This window comes from Pelophylax lessonae (genome assembly GCF_965119305.1).
Source record: "Pelophylax lessonae genome assembly, chromosome: 2".
In the NCBI taxonomy this organism is placed as follows: domain Eukaryota; kingdom Metazoa; phylum Chordata; class Amphibia; order Anura; family Ranidae; genus Pelophylax; species Pelophylax lessonae.
Window position 1 is genome coordinate 389,249,509 of NC_138769.1, and position 19,346 is coordinate 389,268,854.

Sequence of the window (19,346 nt, forward strand, 5' to 3'; positions counted from 1 at the left end):
CTGCCGACCCTCTTCTCCCCGCTGACAGCTGGGGGTCACGGAAGAGCCCATGTATCGAAGGTATTTCCCACAATTCTAATCGAATACCGGCGCTTCTGTGTTACACTGCAGAGGGGAGGGGCTGAGATCCCCCTCTGACAGCTACGGTATGAGAGGAGAAAGACAGAATCAACTGAGAGCGGAGCGGCGATGCAGGAAAGGTATTTCGCAGTATTATATTACAAAAACACACATTGGACATTATTTAAAACACTAATAAAGTGCATCCTAGGATTTTTCATACACGAAACTAGGGCTTATTTTCAGGGTAGGGCTTATATTGCAGCCCTCCCCAAAAATAACACTAGGTCTTACTTTCGGGGGAAACACGGTAGCTATTGGGGGTGTTAACAAACGGTTTAAAAAAAAAAAAAGACTTCCACCCTCAGGATTAAGCTGTCTGGCTGTTGTATATAAGCAGTTAAAGCAGCTAAAAACAGTAATAAACCAATTTTTCTATAGGCCGAAAAATTGTCAATATTAATAATTAACACAAAGAGAAAGCAAAGAATCTTATTGACCACATTGGGCTATACATATATCATTCTTTGGAGTGTTGATGCTTTTAGTAAAGGACATAGATATAAGTCACTGAGTACATTGACATATTTAATTGGAAGCAATGGCTCATGTAATTAATTGGGGTATTGCCACGTCTAATTAGACATGTCATTAAGTAATGACATGTAATTCTGGTATTGACCTATTTAAATACGGTGATAATGACTCGTTAAAGCTGAATTTTATCATACGCATATAATACCTTCTCTTGTTTCCCTGACCAACATGCAATTCAATTCATTTTATATCACAAAATATCCGCCTTAGGGACCCAGTGACATTCCAGGACACGGTCACAAAATCAGACTTTGTAGATGCCTGGGATGAACCAAACCCCTTTCTCAGGGACTACACTTATTATTCTGCTGTACATGACCTGTACATGAATATAGACCATGTCTGGCTCCAGAAATCTTTCCTCACAGAGCTTTCAAGAGCTAAAATCTTATCTTTACCATGGTCTGACTACAACCCTATCATATTACATTGCTGCCCCACATAGGCCCCAAACAAATGGTCCCTCAATGACTTTCTACTAACCCTAAGAAATCCTAGACAACCTTAAATTAACTACCATAGAATACTACCTAAAATGATTCTAAAAATTACATTTTTTGTTCTATAACATATACTTACCTGCCCTGTTCAATAATTTTGCACAGAACATCCCTGATCCTCCTCTTCTCGGGTCCCCTGCCAGCTCTCCTGGCTCCTCCCCCACCCTGAGTGGCAAGCTACTGTCTACGCCTATTGACACAGACAGCAGGACTTGGCTCCTCCCCTTGCTCCTTTGTCACTGGCTGTAATTGACAGTTGCCAATGGCTCCTGCTGCTCTCTGAGACAATGAGGAGAAAGACAGGGGGTTCGGCACTTTTTTTTTTTAGTAGAGCAGGGGACAGCCTCAGTAGGGCAGTGGATGGTGTGTAGGCAGTGGATGGTGCGTAAGCAGTGTAAGTAGAGCAGTGGAGTAGTACAGAGGTTGGTGTTAGTGGATGTGTGAGTAGTGCAGAGGTTAGTGTCAGTCAGAGCAGTGGACGGTGTCAGTCAGAGCAGTGGTCGGTGTCAGTAGTTGTTCGTTTTTATTATTTTTTAAATTTTTTTTATAATTTTTTACATTTTTCTAGCAGCCCTTTAGGGGAGCTTTAGTGAAATGTCAGGGGTCCAAACAGACCCCTGATATCTCACTTTTGAGACAGAGAAAGGATATTAAGGACACAGTCCCTAATCTGTATCTCTGCAGCCTCAGCATCACTGAATGAAACAGGAAGCGCTCTGCAGTCACCCAGTTTATTCACAAACTGAAGCATAGTAAACACAGTTTTCTATGCTTCAGTTGTGAACACAATGAGTGATTGGTACCAGTCACTCACTGTGTTTATTCAGAAAAGGACAGGAGAGGAGGAAAAGCAGGCAGCGCTGTGGAGAGGGGGGCCAGGGGAGCACACAGAAGGGCAACATAGACAGGAAAGGCAGCAGGGGGAGCATTTACTAGAACTGATCCCCAGTATTTTTCTTCTTCAGCAGCTGAATGCCAGCAAAAGGGAGAGGATGAGCAGATGGCTTTCAGCTTCTATGGCAGAAAAATACAGGGGATCTATTCCTGTACATGCCACCTCTGCTCCTGTCCAGGTTTTGGAGGTCTGCAAGGAAGAAATGCCATCTACCCATCATCTGCCTGCGATGGACAGGTTACCGACCCCCATCTTAAACATTAAAGGATAAGTCCACCCTAAAACTGAAATCCCTGCATCTATAGACCTTCACAATCTAACACTAACCTATCTAGCCTGTAAAGAAGAAATCAGTATACATACCTTTTTTGAAGCTGATCCGACCCAGTCTCAAGTGGTGGAAGCTCTGCAAAGGACATGACCGACAACGGCTGTGAAATTAATGGGAAGTGATGTCACCCATAAACTTTTTATGGGGCTTCCGTTGTCGGCTATGTCCTCTGCACCCGCCTAAACAGCGAAGCCGCGGCTGTCAGCTCAGCGTGGGATTGGGTCGGATCAGCTTCAAAAAAGGTATGGATTTTTTTCTTTACAGGGCTAGATAGGTTAGTGTTAGATCGTAGAGGTCTATAGAGGCAGGGATTTTAGTGTTAGGGTGGATTTAGCCTTTAACTCGGTCTCCTTGCCCGTCTGATGTGTAAAGCATATAAGGCAGTACTTAGGGGCCTCTTAATCCCAATCGCCTTTCAAGACGGCAAACTAGAATTCAAATCAGAATTCTAGTGAGTCTCTCAACTACACAAAATTAATCCAACCCAAAATTAATCCAACCCTTCATACTTGCAACCACTCAAATTCTAACCTAACTTTTATTGCAGAAAAATGACTAAGTAAAACAAAAACTTTACATAGCAGCAAACCCAACACTATGCTAGCAAAATGCCTGCATTGCTTTAACCCTTTCACTGCCAGGTCTGTAAAGCATACGGACCTATAGCACTGCTTGTGGCTTGGCCAGGTTCGTGCACCGTACGGACCTCATTTCTCCTCCTGCTATAAGCTCATGGTCACTTCAATGACATACCAGAATTGCTCAGCATCCCTCCTCTGCCACCTCCCCTGGCTTCAGATGCTGCAGGGGCTTAGAGGGGATCCCAGTATGTCCCCCCTACCATTCTGACCACCCCCTGTACCAGCCCCTGCAACTCCGATCCATCCTTGCTCCGACGGCATCCCTCCATTCCCTTCTGCCGCCTGCAGCTGCTGACCATCATTCAGCTCCAACAAGCTGTCAGGCTGGAGAGTGTGAGAGGAAGAGCGGTGCAAGAGCTGGGGAAGCTGGGGCTTGGGAAACATGCGTTTACCAGCCCACTCCCTGTAGTACAGTGAACCTAGGCAACAATCACTACAGATCGTTCCTGTGTCCACTCACAGCTGATCATAGTAAACCGAGTGTTTACTATGTGTCAGACTGTCAGTTTACAAATGGATAAGGAGTCTCTATATGGATTTCTTATTCATTAATGTAAAGTGCTGCAGAGAAAGGGACCATCTTCAGTCCCTTTCTCCATCTCAAAAAAGAGATATGGGGGTCTGTTTAGACCTCTAATATATTACAAAAGCCCTGTCCCCCATAAAAAAAAAAAAATATATATATATATTTGTAAAAAAATGTGAAAAAAAAGTTGTAAGACACCTTTTACTCTGTCAATCAGATCCACCCGCTCAGCGGGGGATCTGCCTGCTGATCCCCGTTGAGCAGACAGATGACAGGTTCATGTCCGCTCCACAGATGCAGAGCGGACACAGACACAGCCTGCTGTTCTCTATTGGGCAGTAGGATGGAAACTGACCACCTGTCTATTTCCTTCTATTTCCTTCTGATCTGCTAGATGGATGGGGAATGGGATCCCCATCCATCTGTTTTTAGAGGACCAAACCATATCAGATGCGGGCGGGTGTAAACGGACATATGTCCATTTACATCAGCCTCTCCATAGGAAATAATGGGTGGTCCGGTTGGACCTGCCTAAAAAAGGACAAGCAGACCTGATCAGTCTGTTTGTGTGAAAGGCCGTATTCACCTTTACAGGGATGCACAGGTGTTCCGTGTATCCCTGTGCAGGCAGTCCCACTGATGTAATTTGGGATGTAGAAACTGCACAAACAGAGCAGTTTCTCCTAATTTGACATTTATGTAGATCCCCGTGCATGTCCCTGAGCTCACACTGTCTGTATTAGGGGGTCGTGTACCCACACCCACATGGATGTCACATTGAGAACAACAGCTATGCCTGTGAAGGCTTTGCATCCCAAATGACATAAATGGGACTGCCTGTAGGTGTTCCGTGCATCCCTGTGTGGGTAAACACGGCCCTCCATGGGTGTTCTCTTTGGTATGCCACATATGATGCTTAAAGCGGAGTGCCCAGAAGCTGTGGAGGAATGCGGCGCCGCACCGGAAGTGACGAGAGGGGCCGGTGCAGGCGCATTCTGGGAGAAGAAGACGCGGAAGAAGACGCGGAAGAAGACGCAGAAGAGGATCGCGCCGGCTTCAGCTGCCCACAAGAGAGATGGCAACGCTGTGGAAGAAATTTTATAAGTGAGTATTTCTTCTTGCAGGTAAGTGCGAACCGGGACAGATCAGAGGCTAGCCATTGTGGAATGTACTAGCCCTGACTGTCCCAGGGGTATGTTTATTAAAAAAATGTTTCTGTGCCCGGAATTCCGCTTTAACCACTTAAGCCCCGGAAGATTTTACCCCCATTCCGACCAGGGGGTATTTTGCGATTCGGCACTGCGTGAATTTAACGCACAATTGCGCGGTCGTGCGACGCTGTACCTAAACGAATTTGACGTCCTTTTTTTCCCACAAACAGAGCTTTCTTTTGGTGGTATTTGATCACCTGTGCGATTTTTTGATCACGCGCTATAAACAAAAAAAGAGCGACAATTTTGCAAAAATAACAATATTTTTCACATTTTTTTATATGAAATTCCCCCAAAAAAAAATGTAAAAATCAAAATTTTTAAAAATTTTCGGCCAATTTATTTTATGCTACCTATGTTTGGTAAAAAAAATCGCAAAAAGCGTATTTTGATTGGTTTGCGCAAAAGTTATCGCGTTTACTAACGAAGGGAAAGATTTTTGTCATTTTTGTTGTTTTTTTTTTTAACGCGTAATGGCGGCGATCTGCGATTTTTTTTGCGGTACTGCGACATTGCGGCGGACAGATCGGACCCTTGACTGACATTTTTGACACTTTTGGGGTTACCAGTGACATTTCTACAGTAATCAGTGCTATATATATGCACTGTTACTGTAAAAATACACTGGTAGTGAAGGGGTTAACTTTATTTGGAAGGGAGGGGCTGTGTGTGTCCCTAGGGGCGTGGTTTCTACTGTGATTGGCTGTGGCTCTAGCTGTAAAGACACTGATCAACGGATCTACATACCAGATCCGTTTTATCAGTGTCTTTGCAGCGAAGAGAATGACAGGCAGTTTGTTTACACAAGCTGCCTGACATTCTCCCTCTCCCCCGCCGATCGCCGAGTGACCGGCGGACATCGGGTCCGCTGGTCACACGCGCGGGGGGGTCCGTGACCACGCGGGAGCGGGAGCGCGCCCCGGGGGGCGCGCGCTCGCTCCCTAGACCCTCACAAGCAAGCAACGTAGCCCTACGTTAGTTTGCCTGTGAGGGGCTGACCGCCGACGTAGATAGTCGTGCGGCGGTCGGCAAGTGGTTAATTAGGAATTTAGCAGGAATTTTGTAATCTTTTGATGTGTTTGTATCTGCCAATAATGATTTTAGTGTATTTTTAGCGAAAAAAATTGATTTGATAAACATTTGCGCAGATATCGTGGTGCCCTAAAAATCAGTAGCACCTTCCTTTTATTCTACTGGTCCTAAGCTTTCAGAAAATGTATGGTTTAGGGGGTCTTAAACTCTGAAAGTTGTAAGGGAACAATGAAAACCTTCAGATTTTTAGAGAAATGTGGTTATTTACATTTTTGCATAGGTTCAATTTTCACCATTTTGCAAAAATACGCAATTTAAAAATTACAAATATTTGTTATTTATTACATCAATAAAAAAAGGTTAAACTTTTACATTAAGTAGGAGTTTAGCAGAAATTTTGTAAAATTTGCTGTGTTTATATCTGCTAAAAATTATTTTAGAGAATTTTAGTGAATATATTGTTTTGATAAACATTTGCAAAAATATCGCAGGGAATTAAAATTAGTAGCACCTTCTTTTTAGTCTACCGGTCATATGCTTTCAGAAAATATATGGTTTGGGGGGTCTTTAACAAACTGTGAAAGCAATAAGGGTGCTTTCACGCAGTCCGCCTCCGTAGGCGGATCCGTGCTGCTCAGCAGGGGATCGTAAACACAGATCCCCGCTGAGCAGGAAGGTGACAGCTCCCTCTCTGCTCTGTGTGCGGAGAGGGAGATGTCAGAGCCCCATGCATCTCTATGGAGAATCAGATGAGAGCGGACCGCCTGTCCACTCTCATCCGATCCACTGGACGGATGGAAAATAGGGTTTCCATCCGTCCAGATTTCACGGACAGGATCGGATGCGGATGGCAGCGGGTGTCAGCGGACATGTTTCCGCTGACATCCGCTGCCCCATAGGGATGCATGGAGCATCCGATCAGATCCGCCTAAAAAACTGACAGGGCGGATCTGATCTGAGCGGTCGTGTGAAAGGACCCATTTATTAACTCAATACAGGTTAGCTTTTATATTTAGTAGGAGTTTTGTAAAATGCGTTGTGTTTTTATCTGCTAATATGTGTATTTTTTGTGAAAAATGGGTTTTTATCTTACCGTAAAATCCATTTCTCTCATTGATGGACACCGCTCTCCATCTTCTTGACTGTAGGGTTACACTGCCCCCTACAGGAGTAGTACACTAGGCAGAGAAAAAGCTTGAACACGCCTATGGGGCAGTCCCTGGGGGTATACGAACACTTCCTGCTATAGGTATTCAGTTTTGTAACAAGCAGTGTCAGAAGGAAAAAACCCAGCTCCATAGAGGGGCGGGTGCGGTGTCCGTCGATGAACACCAGAAAAATAGAGTTTACAGTACGACAAAAATCCAATTTTCTCTTTTGTTCATTGACGGACACACCTCTTCATTTTCTTGACCGTAGGGACGGCCCTAAGCAGTGTCAAACATGAGGGGTGGGAACAGCAGAAAAAACAAACTTCCCCAAGGCTAAACAGCCAACTATGTAACTTGGAGCTGAACTGTCAACAACTGGAGCTCACCTAAAAAAATGATACTCAAGGCCAGGCGCTGCGTAACCCCTTGTTGGAGGAAAGCCAAGATCCGAGCCACCAAAAAGGAACGAGGGTGAACCCGAAGGGATTCACACCATGCAATATACGTCTTCCACGTACGATTGTATATCTTCCTAGAAGTGTATTTTCTAGCTTTTAATAGCGTAGGAATCACTGAGTCAGACAACAACCTGCCCTTCAGCACCTGGCGTTCAACAGCCAAGCTGTCAAAGCCAGCAACTGTAAAGCAAGATGGAAGATTGGCCCTTGGAAGAGCAGATCTTCCCTCAGAGGGAGTCTCCAAGTAACATTGGCGACCAGCCATACCAGATTGGCGAGGCCAGTCTGGAGCCACTAGGATGACCAGAATCCCTTCTGCCTAGGTCCTGCGTAGTAGTCTCGGCAGAAGCAGGAGAGGAGGAAAGGGGTATATCAGACGATACTGACTTCAAGGAGCCACTAAAGCATCTGTAGCGACAGCTAGAGGATCCCGAGACAATCCCACAAACCTCTGAACCTTCCTGTTGAGGCGACAGGCCAACAGATCCACCTCTGGAGTACCCCACCGGAGACACAACTGATGAAATACCTCCGGATGAAGAGACCATTATCCCTGGTCTAACGACTGTCGACTGAGATAGTCCGCTTGCCAATTTTCTACCGCTGGAATGTGTACAGCAGAGAGGGCTGGAACAAATCTTTCTGAATCTTTAGAACGCCAGATACTTTCTGAACCGCCAGGACATTTCTTGAGCCCCCTTGGTGATTGTCATAGGCCACGGCCATGGCATTGTCCGATTGAATCCACACCGACACCCCTGGAGACGACTTGTCTGATTGCTCAGAGCTCCAGTACATTGATCGGTAGTCTGGACTCTTCCTGAGACCAGGCCCCTTGAGCACAATCTGTGCCGAGGACACCTCCCCACCTGGACAGGTGCATGCAAATCCGAAGAGACGACTGTCTGCTGGTCAGCAAAAGCCGAATTGCCTCAGACAACTTTTGAAGTTTCTCCCGAGGAAGAAACTCTGGCTGAGGATGAGTCCAGAGTGAGACCCTGATAGACTAGGCTTGTGGTCAGAACCAGGGCAGACTTCTGAAGATTCAGAATCTAACCAAACTCCCTCAGCCTTTGCAGAGTAATCTCCAAGTTGTCCAACAAGGCAGACAAAGACTCTGCTTGTAAAAGCAGATTGTCCAGGTACCCCAGTACCGTGATCCCCCGGTGACGCTGTAATGCTAGACCTGGGGCCAAAGACACACAAGCCAAATTTAAAAGTGGAGCACAGGCAGCGAAAGGGTTAAACATGAAACACTCCCTATTACCCTTTGAACTGGCCAGAGTAGACTCCCTAGCAACCTAATCTAAATACTTTTCGAATTTCAGCACCAGTTGTCTCAACTCCTTGCCTCCCCTTCCCTTGTTGGTAGAGCAGAAAAAATATTTCAATACTTTAAATTTCCCACCTTCTCAGAATAAAGAATTGTATTAAAGTCATTATAGCTATCAAATCACACAAAACAAAACAGAGAGCAGAACCAGATGACTATTCCTCACTTTTCTAAAAAAAACTGATAATACCTCATGCTATCAACTAACTTCATAAAGACAATGTCCTGTCTCTCACGCTATTCAAAGATGACCGCTTACTGAATATTTCCACTCTCCACCTTAACATTCCAAACCTCTTTAATACCATATCAGATTTTCATTTCAGGACTCAAAGTTAATGAAGTTAAGTCCAAATAAATTCTCAATTATGCCAGAAAATGAGAGAACTAAAACTTCACCTCAACCTCATCTCTACCTTATTTGGATGTCAATATCACCTCAATATTTGTATATAAGCACTAGGTTATACATATCCACATACATTTTTGTAAGCAAAAGGACAATAAAATAATATTAAAAACAGCATCAAAAGATTACACTCAAGAACTAACATGTTGTATTATAAAACCAGATGTTTTGTATACAATATACCCTAAAAAATCAAAACTTTCCAAATTCCTGGCCTGCCTGAAAATAGGTGTCCATACCAGAGTAAGGCTAGGTTCACAGTTTTGCATGTCGGAAACATGCATACAATTTCTTGCTTTTCTGACATGCACAGAAACGCACTACCATTTACTAGAAGCGTTGCAGTGTCATTAATTGTTAAGGCATCCCCATGCATCTGCAAAAAACGTATGCATCAAACCACACGGTGAAACACATTTTTGGCAGAGAGTCAGACTTTTCATGCTTCTTGGCTGAAAATGTGCCTGCGCTTGGTTTGCACTTGTACCAAGCATAAGACTGCTTTGTGTATTTATGCCTAATGCCTCTATGTGCTAGGCAGACATCTACCTGATATTCTTTAGTACCAGGTACTGCTGCTGTTCGTCAAAGGGCAAAATGTGTATATCGCTTAAGGTGAGTTGCTCAACATGGCCTCTACTGCAAAATCCCTGGCTGCCGCTTTGGTTTGTTGCACTCCACTAAATCAGTCAGAAAAGAAAATAAATCACAGTATTTTTTGATGATTTAACTTGCAGGAGGAGAGGGCCACCTCTCACATGTTTTATGTTGAAAAGCACTTTTTCAAAGACTCTTTATTGTTCTACAGCATGAAACATGTCAGAGGTGACTTGGGCTGCTGCTTAAACAGAAAAAAAAGCAGTATCAGCCTGGAGCGCATTGATACATTTTTCTTTTTGACTGACGTGTCACTTGACTTATGTGGCACATGCATAAGCTAACCCCTTTTTTTCCATTTGTTTAATAGGAAGGAGGGTAGAATTAGCCCAGTAACAAAATCTTGATGATCTTTGACAGCAGGTCAGAAGCACTTTTCAACCCCCTGGGTAGCCTTAAATGGCTCAAACCTCACTAAAGCATCATGTGGGACATTGCATCATGACATGATCAAGCTCTTTATGACCACTCTAGGTGTTAACACCCCACTAAATTAATTTTAATTGTTCTATTTTTGTAAAATTACTAATTTATAGAAACGTTTAAGGCAAATTAAAACAACCTGCATAACAACAACCCTTTGTTACAGCTCTGAAATTCAAATGTGATGCAAACAAACAGGACTTCCAAGCCTTGATATAACATACAGTATAAGCACATCTGTTACAGGATCTGGAGCTCATGACATAGTATTAGGATCCTTGATTAGATGACAAAGTATTACCTTGTTATGATAACTACAGTAAATAACATCTTGGATGCAATATAGCGCTAATATCTTGCGTAACAGAACAGTTTACTATTATTCAAGAATAATCGAACAACTGTATGAAATCAGTTAAACTCACAGCAAAAACTGACCTCTCGGGCTGCTTTCTTTACAAAGCTTTCATCTGTGATGCGGAATGCTCGACACAAGGCTTCTGCTGGGTCCTGGGGGAATACCTCTTGACGTACTAAATTAACGTGTAGGTGAATTGAGGCATAGATGGCAGCATCTACTCCTCCATGCCCATCAAATACAGCAAAATAAGCTTGCTCCTCTTGCTCCTGGAAATTAAGAAATGGACATTATAAGTAAAACATCTATGTTTCTGCATGCCTTTGCTCCTACATAGGGTTTCTAACATTTTAGCCTTACCAGATAATATATGCTTTTAGTGTTTTCTGGTTATACTAATAAATTATATTAGAGGGCTCATCCAAACAAAGCTAAAACATCAGTGTTGCTAAATGCAAGCTCACTAAATAACCAGCTGTTCATGTCTTATAGGGACATAATGCATGTTGAAAGAACATTCCCCCATAAGCCCCGTACACACGTACCGATTGTCGGCCGTAAATATTTGGCCGACGACCGATTGGCCGATTGTAGGCTTGTTAGTATGATGCTTCCGACAGCCGACAGCGCATTTTCGGCCGAACAGAATCTGTCGTGCAGGCATTAAAATTTTTGTTGGCCAACACCAGAACGGCCGATTGTTCGCCAGTCAGTACAGATTTCAGCCGACAGACAGCAGATTAGCAAGACTGGGTATGCTCAGAAAAGAAAAAAAGACAAGGAAAGTTAACCATCACATGACATCACTTCTGCAGTCGGCTGTTGTTGGCCGACAAAATTCGTGTGCAGTCTTTAGCAGTTTTCAACAGACACGACAGCCCTGGACAAAAGACGGCCGATCTTTCGGCCGACATTCGGTACGTGTGTACGGGGCTTTAGCTTTAAGGTTTGCTCACTTACCATGGCAACAGAGAGGTACCACTTTTGACTTTTAATGTACTCTATGTTATGGAGGGTGCAGTAGGAGTGGAAACTTGTTTTGAAGAAGCAGAAAAACCATACAGGTTGAAAGATTTTACTACCTAAACCCCAATGGTATAAAAATCAATTGGAGCGACTGGTTGCCAGAGCTCAACTATGCCTAAAATATCACTATACCATAATGCCTTCCAATCTGTAATGGTTTCAAGAGACAACGGTATATAAGGGGACAATATGGATAAGTCCTTCATAGTGCGATTATGTGTGTTACATTACCACTTTATTCCCTGTAAAATTATTAAGAGCCATTTGTAATTCTGTTCAAACATTTCAAAATTGTCCAAGTTTACCTTTGTACTTTTTATCCTGGTATCGTATTTTAATACAGAATTCTATTAGTAAAATGTATTTTAAGTTATAGAAAATGCGGGCATCCCTTGTACAGCTTTATATTTTGCATCCACATAAAGAGATTCACTCAGAAATAGTATAAAATAGAGTTTTTATAGAAGCATATTAAAAATGCACAGCTTAGGTACAACTAAAAGTTGTGTAATCAATTTGAGTGAGAATGTAATACAGAAAGATAAAACCAGAAATGTCACAGTGGGCAACAGCTTCTCATTTTCTTTTCTATATTAATAAACACATTTTAGGACAGCATTTCAGAATCCAGCAATATGTAAGCCCACATTATATAACAGAAATCAGTATTCAACCTTTTACATTTAGAAGATATGGATTCATTCTGAAAGCTTTTAAGCACCATAAATATACCGCCTGGCCAAAAAAAAGGTGCTACCAAAAAAAGGTCACACACTCTAATCTGTTGGCTTTAAGTACAGGACACAATCGCTGTGGCATTGTTTTGATAAGCTTCTGCAATGTCACAAGATTTATTTCCATCCAATGTTGCATTCATTTTTCACCAATATCTTGCACTGATAAAGGGAGAGTCGGACCGCTGTGCAAAGCCTTCTCCAGCACATCCAAAAGATTTTCAATGGGGTTAAGTCCTGGACTCTGTGGTGGCCAATCCATGTGTGAAAATGATGTCTCATGCTCCCTGAAACACTTTTCACAATCTGAGCCCGATGAATCTTGGCATTGTCATCTTGGAATATGCCCGTGCCATCAGGGAAGAAAAAATCCATTGATGGAATAACCTGGTCATTCAGTATTTTCAGGTAGTCAGCTGACCTCATTCTTTGGGCACATGCAGTAACAATCCAGTAGGCTAGTTACTGCATGCTTAGTTTAGTTAGTTGCTTAGTTAATTCCAGGCGGCGACTTTTTTATTGGCCAGGCAGTGTATTTGGTGTATTAGTTAGACTGCTATTAAAAAGGAGGTTATACCATAAAAGCTATAACAAAAGCATCTACCCAGGCAACACAGTCTGACAGTTTACAGCAATGTCTTAAATTCCCAAATTTTATAGCCTAATACAGGGTCTTAAGAGTTACTCGCCACCAGTTGCCCCACCCTAAACACGCCCTTGTACATTATTTAATGAAATTACATGGTTAAATGTTTTAAGCAAAATTAAGTTACAAAAATAAATATTAACAATAACAACTTTAACAATATTAATATAAGACATTTAATTGATCTAACTGTGATAAATAAAATAAGGATACAATATGATTGACTACTTTAGGCACTGTACACATCATTATTGCCTAGATAAGTAAATATTTGAATGCTATACTAAATATAGCATAAAAAAAAAAATGAAAACCAACGAATGACACTTTCACTGATTTAGGATGCGGAGAGACAGCAGAGCACAGCACTGGACAGGGGAGCGGGAGCTGCAAAAGTTAAACTTTTCCTATTAACAAGTTGGTGATTGGTGGCTAGGTGGCCCAAGCAACCAATCACCAGCTTGTTAATAGGAAAAGTTAACTCTGGCAGCTCCCGCCCAACCCCCCTCCCCCACCTCATCTAGTTATTTGCCAACTCCCGCTGTATGCCAGTCCCTGCTAAGAGAACGACACGGGGCAGAGGCTGGGAGGAGAATCCACTGCCATTAAACCAAGCATGCCAGTGGCGCCGGCCCCCCTGATGCGGCTCCACACTCCCCCCTCAACTTATTTCCACTCATCTAATGCGAGCAGACGAGTGGAAACTTTGAGGGCTGGCCTATAACACAGCATCATCATAAAAGTCAGTAATGTAGTTGAAGGGTAAAGTACTGCACAGCTTAAAAAACTAACTATCCCCTCAGTTTACAGGTTTCCAAATGGTAGATTTGAAACTTTAATGTTTTCACTACAATATATTACAATCAATTTCAATGGTTTACACTTACTGCATGTTGTCCAAAATTTTCCAGCAACAGTTTCACAATTCCCTATATTAAGTATTAGTATACTTTTAAAGAGGAAGTTATCCCTCCTCTGACACTTTTACCTATAGGTAAGCCTATAATAAGGCTTACCTATAGGTACTGTAAATATCTCCTAAACATGTACCGTTTAGGAGATATTTACCTTACATGCAGCCAGTGACGTCACTGGCGCATGCGCTCTGAAGGAACGGCCGCTGGTGCTGTTTCTTCAGAGACCCGCGCCGTGACTGTCGGCTCCAATCAGATGGCCGGATGCCGCGATCCCGGAAGACGGGCGACTGGACATGTCGCCTGTCAGAGGTGAGCGGACGGCACGATGGGGGCTCGTTCCAAGGTAAGTATTTCATAATGAGCTAGTATGCGATGCATACTAGCTCATATGTGTATCTTTCAGCTTGTAAAAAAAATAAATTTAACGGAGTTAACAACCTCTTTAAGGACCATTTGAATCTTCAAACTCCTTATCTCCATATGCCATAACACAGATCTATTATCTCCTGCTTGTGATGTTGCAGCCACCACCACTTTACTGTGCTTTCCAATCATGGCACTTTACCGCAGATTTCAATGGAAAGTTATTGTACGCTTAGTGGGGGAGAGGGGTGCAGTCTACAGCAAGGAAGTTCAAGTTTAGTCCTTATTACTTTTGAATAATTTGAAGGCTGCATGTCTAGTTAGCTATCCACATCTAGAACAGCAACAAGCTCTCAGACAAAGCTAAGAAGGTATGATAGAGTGCAGTGAAATAAGAAAAGGGGGGGTTGACCTCAAGCTACTAAACTGTACACCTTTCATAGGATTCATCTTTATTTTCTTTCAACATACATATCCCAGGTCTTTGTGAAATCAGCTAAAACAAAATACCTACTTTTGGAACACAAAATAGATACAAAAACAAAATCAATATTTTTAAAGAGAGTGGAGGTTAGGTAAGTGTTGTAAGGTGTATAATATTTCTGTTCCCTTAATCTACAGATCTTTTGTTTTAAAGTTCAGGAGTCCGCACGCTTCTTCTCCCAGCACCTCACTTTGCCGGGAGCCAGTTTCTGGAGAAACCCTCAGACTTGTATGAGGCGGATAACCAATTCTGGTTCTCAGCAGATCAATATGCTGGGAAAAAGAAGCATGCCAGTTTCTGAACTTTATACTCAAATATCTTTAGATTGGGAGAGAAGATTCAGTTTTATGCACATGATTACACCCACCTCACACACCTCCAAGAGATACGGGAGCTCTATCTTTAAATAATGATCATAAAAAGGAACAGTTCAATATAAAATCAATGTCCGCAACTCTTATAAGGGACCAAAAAGATGTTTGAACTTCCTGATATACATTAAATGTGGGTGTACATGTAAAATATAATATACAGTATCTCACAAAAGTGAGTACATCCCTCACATTTTTGTAAATATTTTATTATATCTTTTCATGTGACAACACTGAAGAAATTACACTTTGCTACAATGTAAAGTAGTGAAAGTAATGTATTTCTCTCAAATACTGGTCACTGGAAGTTCAACATGGCACCTCATGGCAAATAACTCTCTGGAGATCTGAAAAAAAGAATTGTTGTTCTCCATAAAGATAGCCAAGGCTATAAGAAGATTGCCAAGACCCTGAAACTGAGCTGCACCACGGTGGCCAAGACCATACAGCGGTTTAAAAGGACAGGTTCCACTCAGAACAGGCCTTGTCATGGTCAACAAAAGAAGTGCACGTGCTCAGCATCATATCCAGATGTTGTCTTTGGGAAAGAGACGTATGAGTGCTGCCAGCATTGCTGCGGAGGTTGAAGGGGTGCGGGGTCATCCTGTCTGTACTCAGACCATACGCTACACACTGCAGCAAATTGGTCTGCATGGCTGTCGTCCCAGATAGAAGCCTCTCTTCTAGAGATGATGCACAAGAAAGCCCGCAAGCAGTTTGCTGAAGACAAGTAGACTAAAGGCCCGTACACACGTACCGATCGTCGGCATACAAACGTCGGCGGACGAAAGATCTGCCGATTGTACGCGTGTTAGTATGGTGCCTCCGACAGATGTCTGCGCACAATCCGCGGACAAAAGTCTTTCTTGCAAACATGAAAATTTTTGTCTGCGGACACCAGAACGGACGATTGTTCGCCTGTCAGTACAGAATTCGGCCGACAGACCGCAGATTTGCAAGACTGGGCATGCTCAGAAAATTAAAAACACAGGGAAAGTTAACCATTACATGACATCACTTCTGCAGTCAGCTGAAGTCTGCAGACAAAATTATTGTGCTGTCCTTGTGCTGTCTTTGCACTTTTCAACAGACACCGACATCCCGGGGAGAAAAGACGAACATTTGTATGCCGACCATCGGTACGTGTGTACGGGGCTTAAGGACATGGATTGCTGGAACCATGTCCTGTGGTCTCATGAGACAAAGATAAACCTATTTGGTTCAGATGGTGTCAAGTATATGTGGCAACAACCAGGTGAGGAGTAGAAAGACAAGTGTGTCTTGCCTACAGTCAAGCATGGTGGTGGAAGTGTCATGGTCTGGGGCTGCATGAGTGCTGCAGGCACTGGGGAGCTACAGTTCATTGAGGGAACCATAATTGCCAACATGTACTGTGACATACTGAAGCAGAGCATGATCCCCTCCCTTCGGAGACTGGGCCGCGGGGTAGTATTCCAAAATGATAAGGACCCCAAACACACCTCCAAGTCGACCACTGCCCTGCTAAAGAAGCTGAGGGTAAAGGTGATGGACTGGCCAAGCATGTCCCCAAACCTAATCCCGATTGAGCATCTGTGGAGCATCCTCAAACGGAAGGTGGAGGAGCGCAAGGTCTCTAACATCCACCAACTCCGTGATGTCACCATGGAGGATTGAAGAGGACTCCAGTGGCAACCTGTGAAGCTCAGGTGAACTCCATGCCCAAGAGGGTTAAGGCAGTGCTGGAAAATAATGGTGGCCACACAAAATATTGACACTTTGGGCCCAATTTGGACATTTTGACTGTTCTCCCTTTTGTTGCCAGCGGTTTAGACATTAATGACTTTGTGTTGAGTTATTTTGTGGGGACAGCAAGTTTACACTGTTATACAAGCTGTACACTTGCAACTTTACATTGAAGTAAAGTGTTATTTCTTAAGTGTTGTCACATGAAAAGGTATAATAAAATATTTACAAAAATTTGAGGGGTGTACTCACTTTTGTGAGATACTGTATATATATATATATATATATATATATATATATATATACACATATACACATACACACACAGTATATATCAATATCTCATCAAAAGGTAAGTATACGGGATTCCTTTCATACCCATTACAAATAAAACATTTCTATCTGTAAATGCTTGATGATTGAAGTAATTGGCTTTTCATCCTCATGTTAATTTAGACTGTAACAGTCTATTTTGGAACTAAAATTAAGTAAAATATTACTTCCTGAGCCTATCGCTTGTCACATCTCCACCCTTAGCTGTCTAAGTTTAATATGCTGATTATATCTCTTGAAATGTGCATGTCTGCTGCCAGGTAACGTCAGGGTTGAAATGTATGCAGGATGTAATTAAATACAAAATATAGCACATTTGAACTAAATAAAATCTAATATAGAACACATGCTATTTACCCAAAAAATTTTTTGAGTTTTTTCTACACAGAGCAGGTGCTTTACAACATATTTTAGCCTGGAGTAATATAAAATTAAAAAAAAAAAAAGAGATTTCGAAATACGAAATTCAATATATACAATAATTACAAAAGACTGTGTGTGTCCCAGTTTCTACATCAATACTACCAATTTACTGATGTCTGCCAATCCATCCATATATTCATCCATATCTTGCTACTAAAACATCTCTTACTGGAATATATTGATAGTTTTTCAATGTCTATTACAGTCTAAATTTAGTAACTTCTAACACTTCTACGTGGGCATTTACACCATTTGATCTCAGTATGAAGTTTCACCATCTATCCCTTTCTTGTACTAATATGGCTGCCTGTATCTATCAGTTTGCTTGTAAATAACCTAACTAATGTAAATGTGAAGATGTAGCCATGAGACTGTCAGAAGAAATCTGCTGTCAAATTTTTAAACTATCTGTCTGGAGGAAAGTATAGCACATTTTGAGAAAACTCGCCACACTACAGAACTCTGCCTAAAGGTACAATTTGGCCTTCTGCAAAGCTTCACAAATAGTCATTGATCTTGCAGTCCACATTATGCAGATTCCTTGGGTGACAATGATGCATTGTTCCTGAATTCCTAATATATAATTTGTACCCACGTGTACTACTGTGGCACAAGAAGATGTAGCAGGGGGTGCGGTTGTTACAATTGTCACTGCTGATTCACAAGGCTGTAGATTGTTAGTTAGCACCAGACCACAACTAATCCAACTCACTGCTTTCTCGATTGACAACACCTTTTCTACTATTAATACCCTCCTATTGTAAGCTTCATTGTTGGGGATGGGGGGGAATGTGAGACGCAAATGAAGGAGGATTTGGCTAGTTACGTTTTTTTTTTTTTTCTGAAGGGGGTCCGAAGGGGATGTGCAAAGGGTATAGAATCTCCTGTGGGGGGCAGGGATTCTTAATGTCTTAATGTCAAGGGAGGGGGGGAGGGACATTGCATCAAGAGGCAGCATTATACAGTGCAGATGTCAGTGTCCTCCAGACCCATAAATACAATACGGGACTGTGGAGTGAACATTCACCTGTTAAAACTTTGAAAAAGTATGAACAGAAGGCCAGGTGGCAGCCTTACAGAGTTGGGCAACAGTGGCTTAGTGCCTAAAGGACCAGGATGCTCCAACAGATCTGTGCAGGGGGAGGGGTTTGTTTTAGCACATAAGCACTACCAATCAATATATATATATATATATATATATATATATATATATATATATATATATATATATATATATAAAATTTTTCTTCCTCTAAATACGAGTCCCCCTCCTCAAGAAGGCACATGTACAGTCATGCCAATAAACATCTAAATCATGGGTGTCCTACCTTTTGGCTTCTCTGGGCCACATTGAGTGTAGAGAAATTTTCTCGGGCCGCATATAAAATATATATTATTGTTAAGGTATATAAGTAATAAAACGCCGCCGCGCCCTTTCCACACAGCCCCCCCCCCCCCCCACTAATTTAACACAACTAGAGGATAATGAAATGGAATCAGTATACAGAGGTTTACTTCTTCTGAGAGATATTAAAGGAACACTCTAACCACCACTTTGAAGTGGTGATGGTGGTAGGAGTCAGAAACACTGCACATGCTGGGATATTTACAGTTATGTGCTGGGGGATAGTTTCACCCCTAGCACATACGACTTAGGCAGCCAGAAAATGTCATGTTCTATATACATATATGAACAAGGACATGACATATTGTGACAAAACACAACTAGTTATTAAAAAACA

The 19,346-nt window shown here is 42.3% G+C and overlaps 1 protein-coding gene across 1 annotated transcript in view; it reads right to left on the reverse strand.

Moving 5' to 3' along the window:
* The window catches only part of PPM1E (protein phosphatase, Mg2+/Mn2+ dependent 1E), a 445,597-nt gene that overhangs the window by 99,973 nt on the left and 326,278 nt on the right, over positions 1-19,346 (reverse strand). Inside the window, exon 4 of the mRNA XM_082244830.1 lies at positions 10,663-10,851. Within this exon, the coding sequence (XP_082100956.1) occupies positions 10,663-10,851 (189 nt within the window). The remainder of the gene's footprint in view (positions 1-10,662; positions 10,852-19,346) is intronic.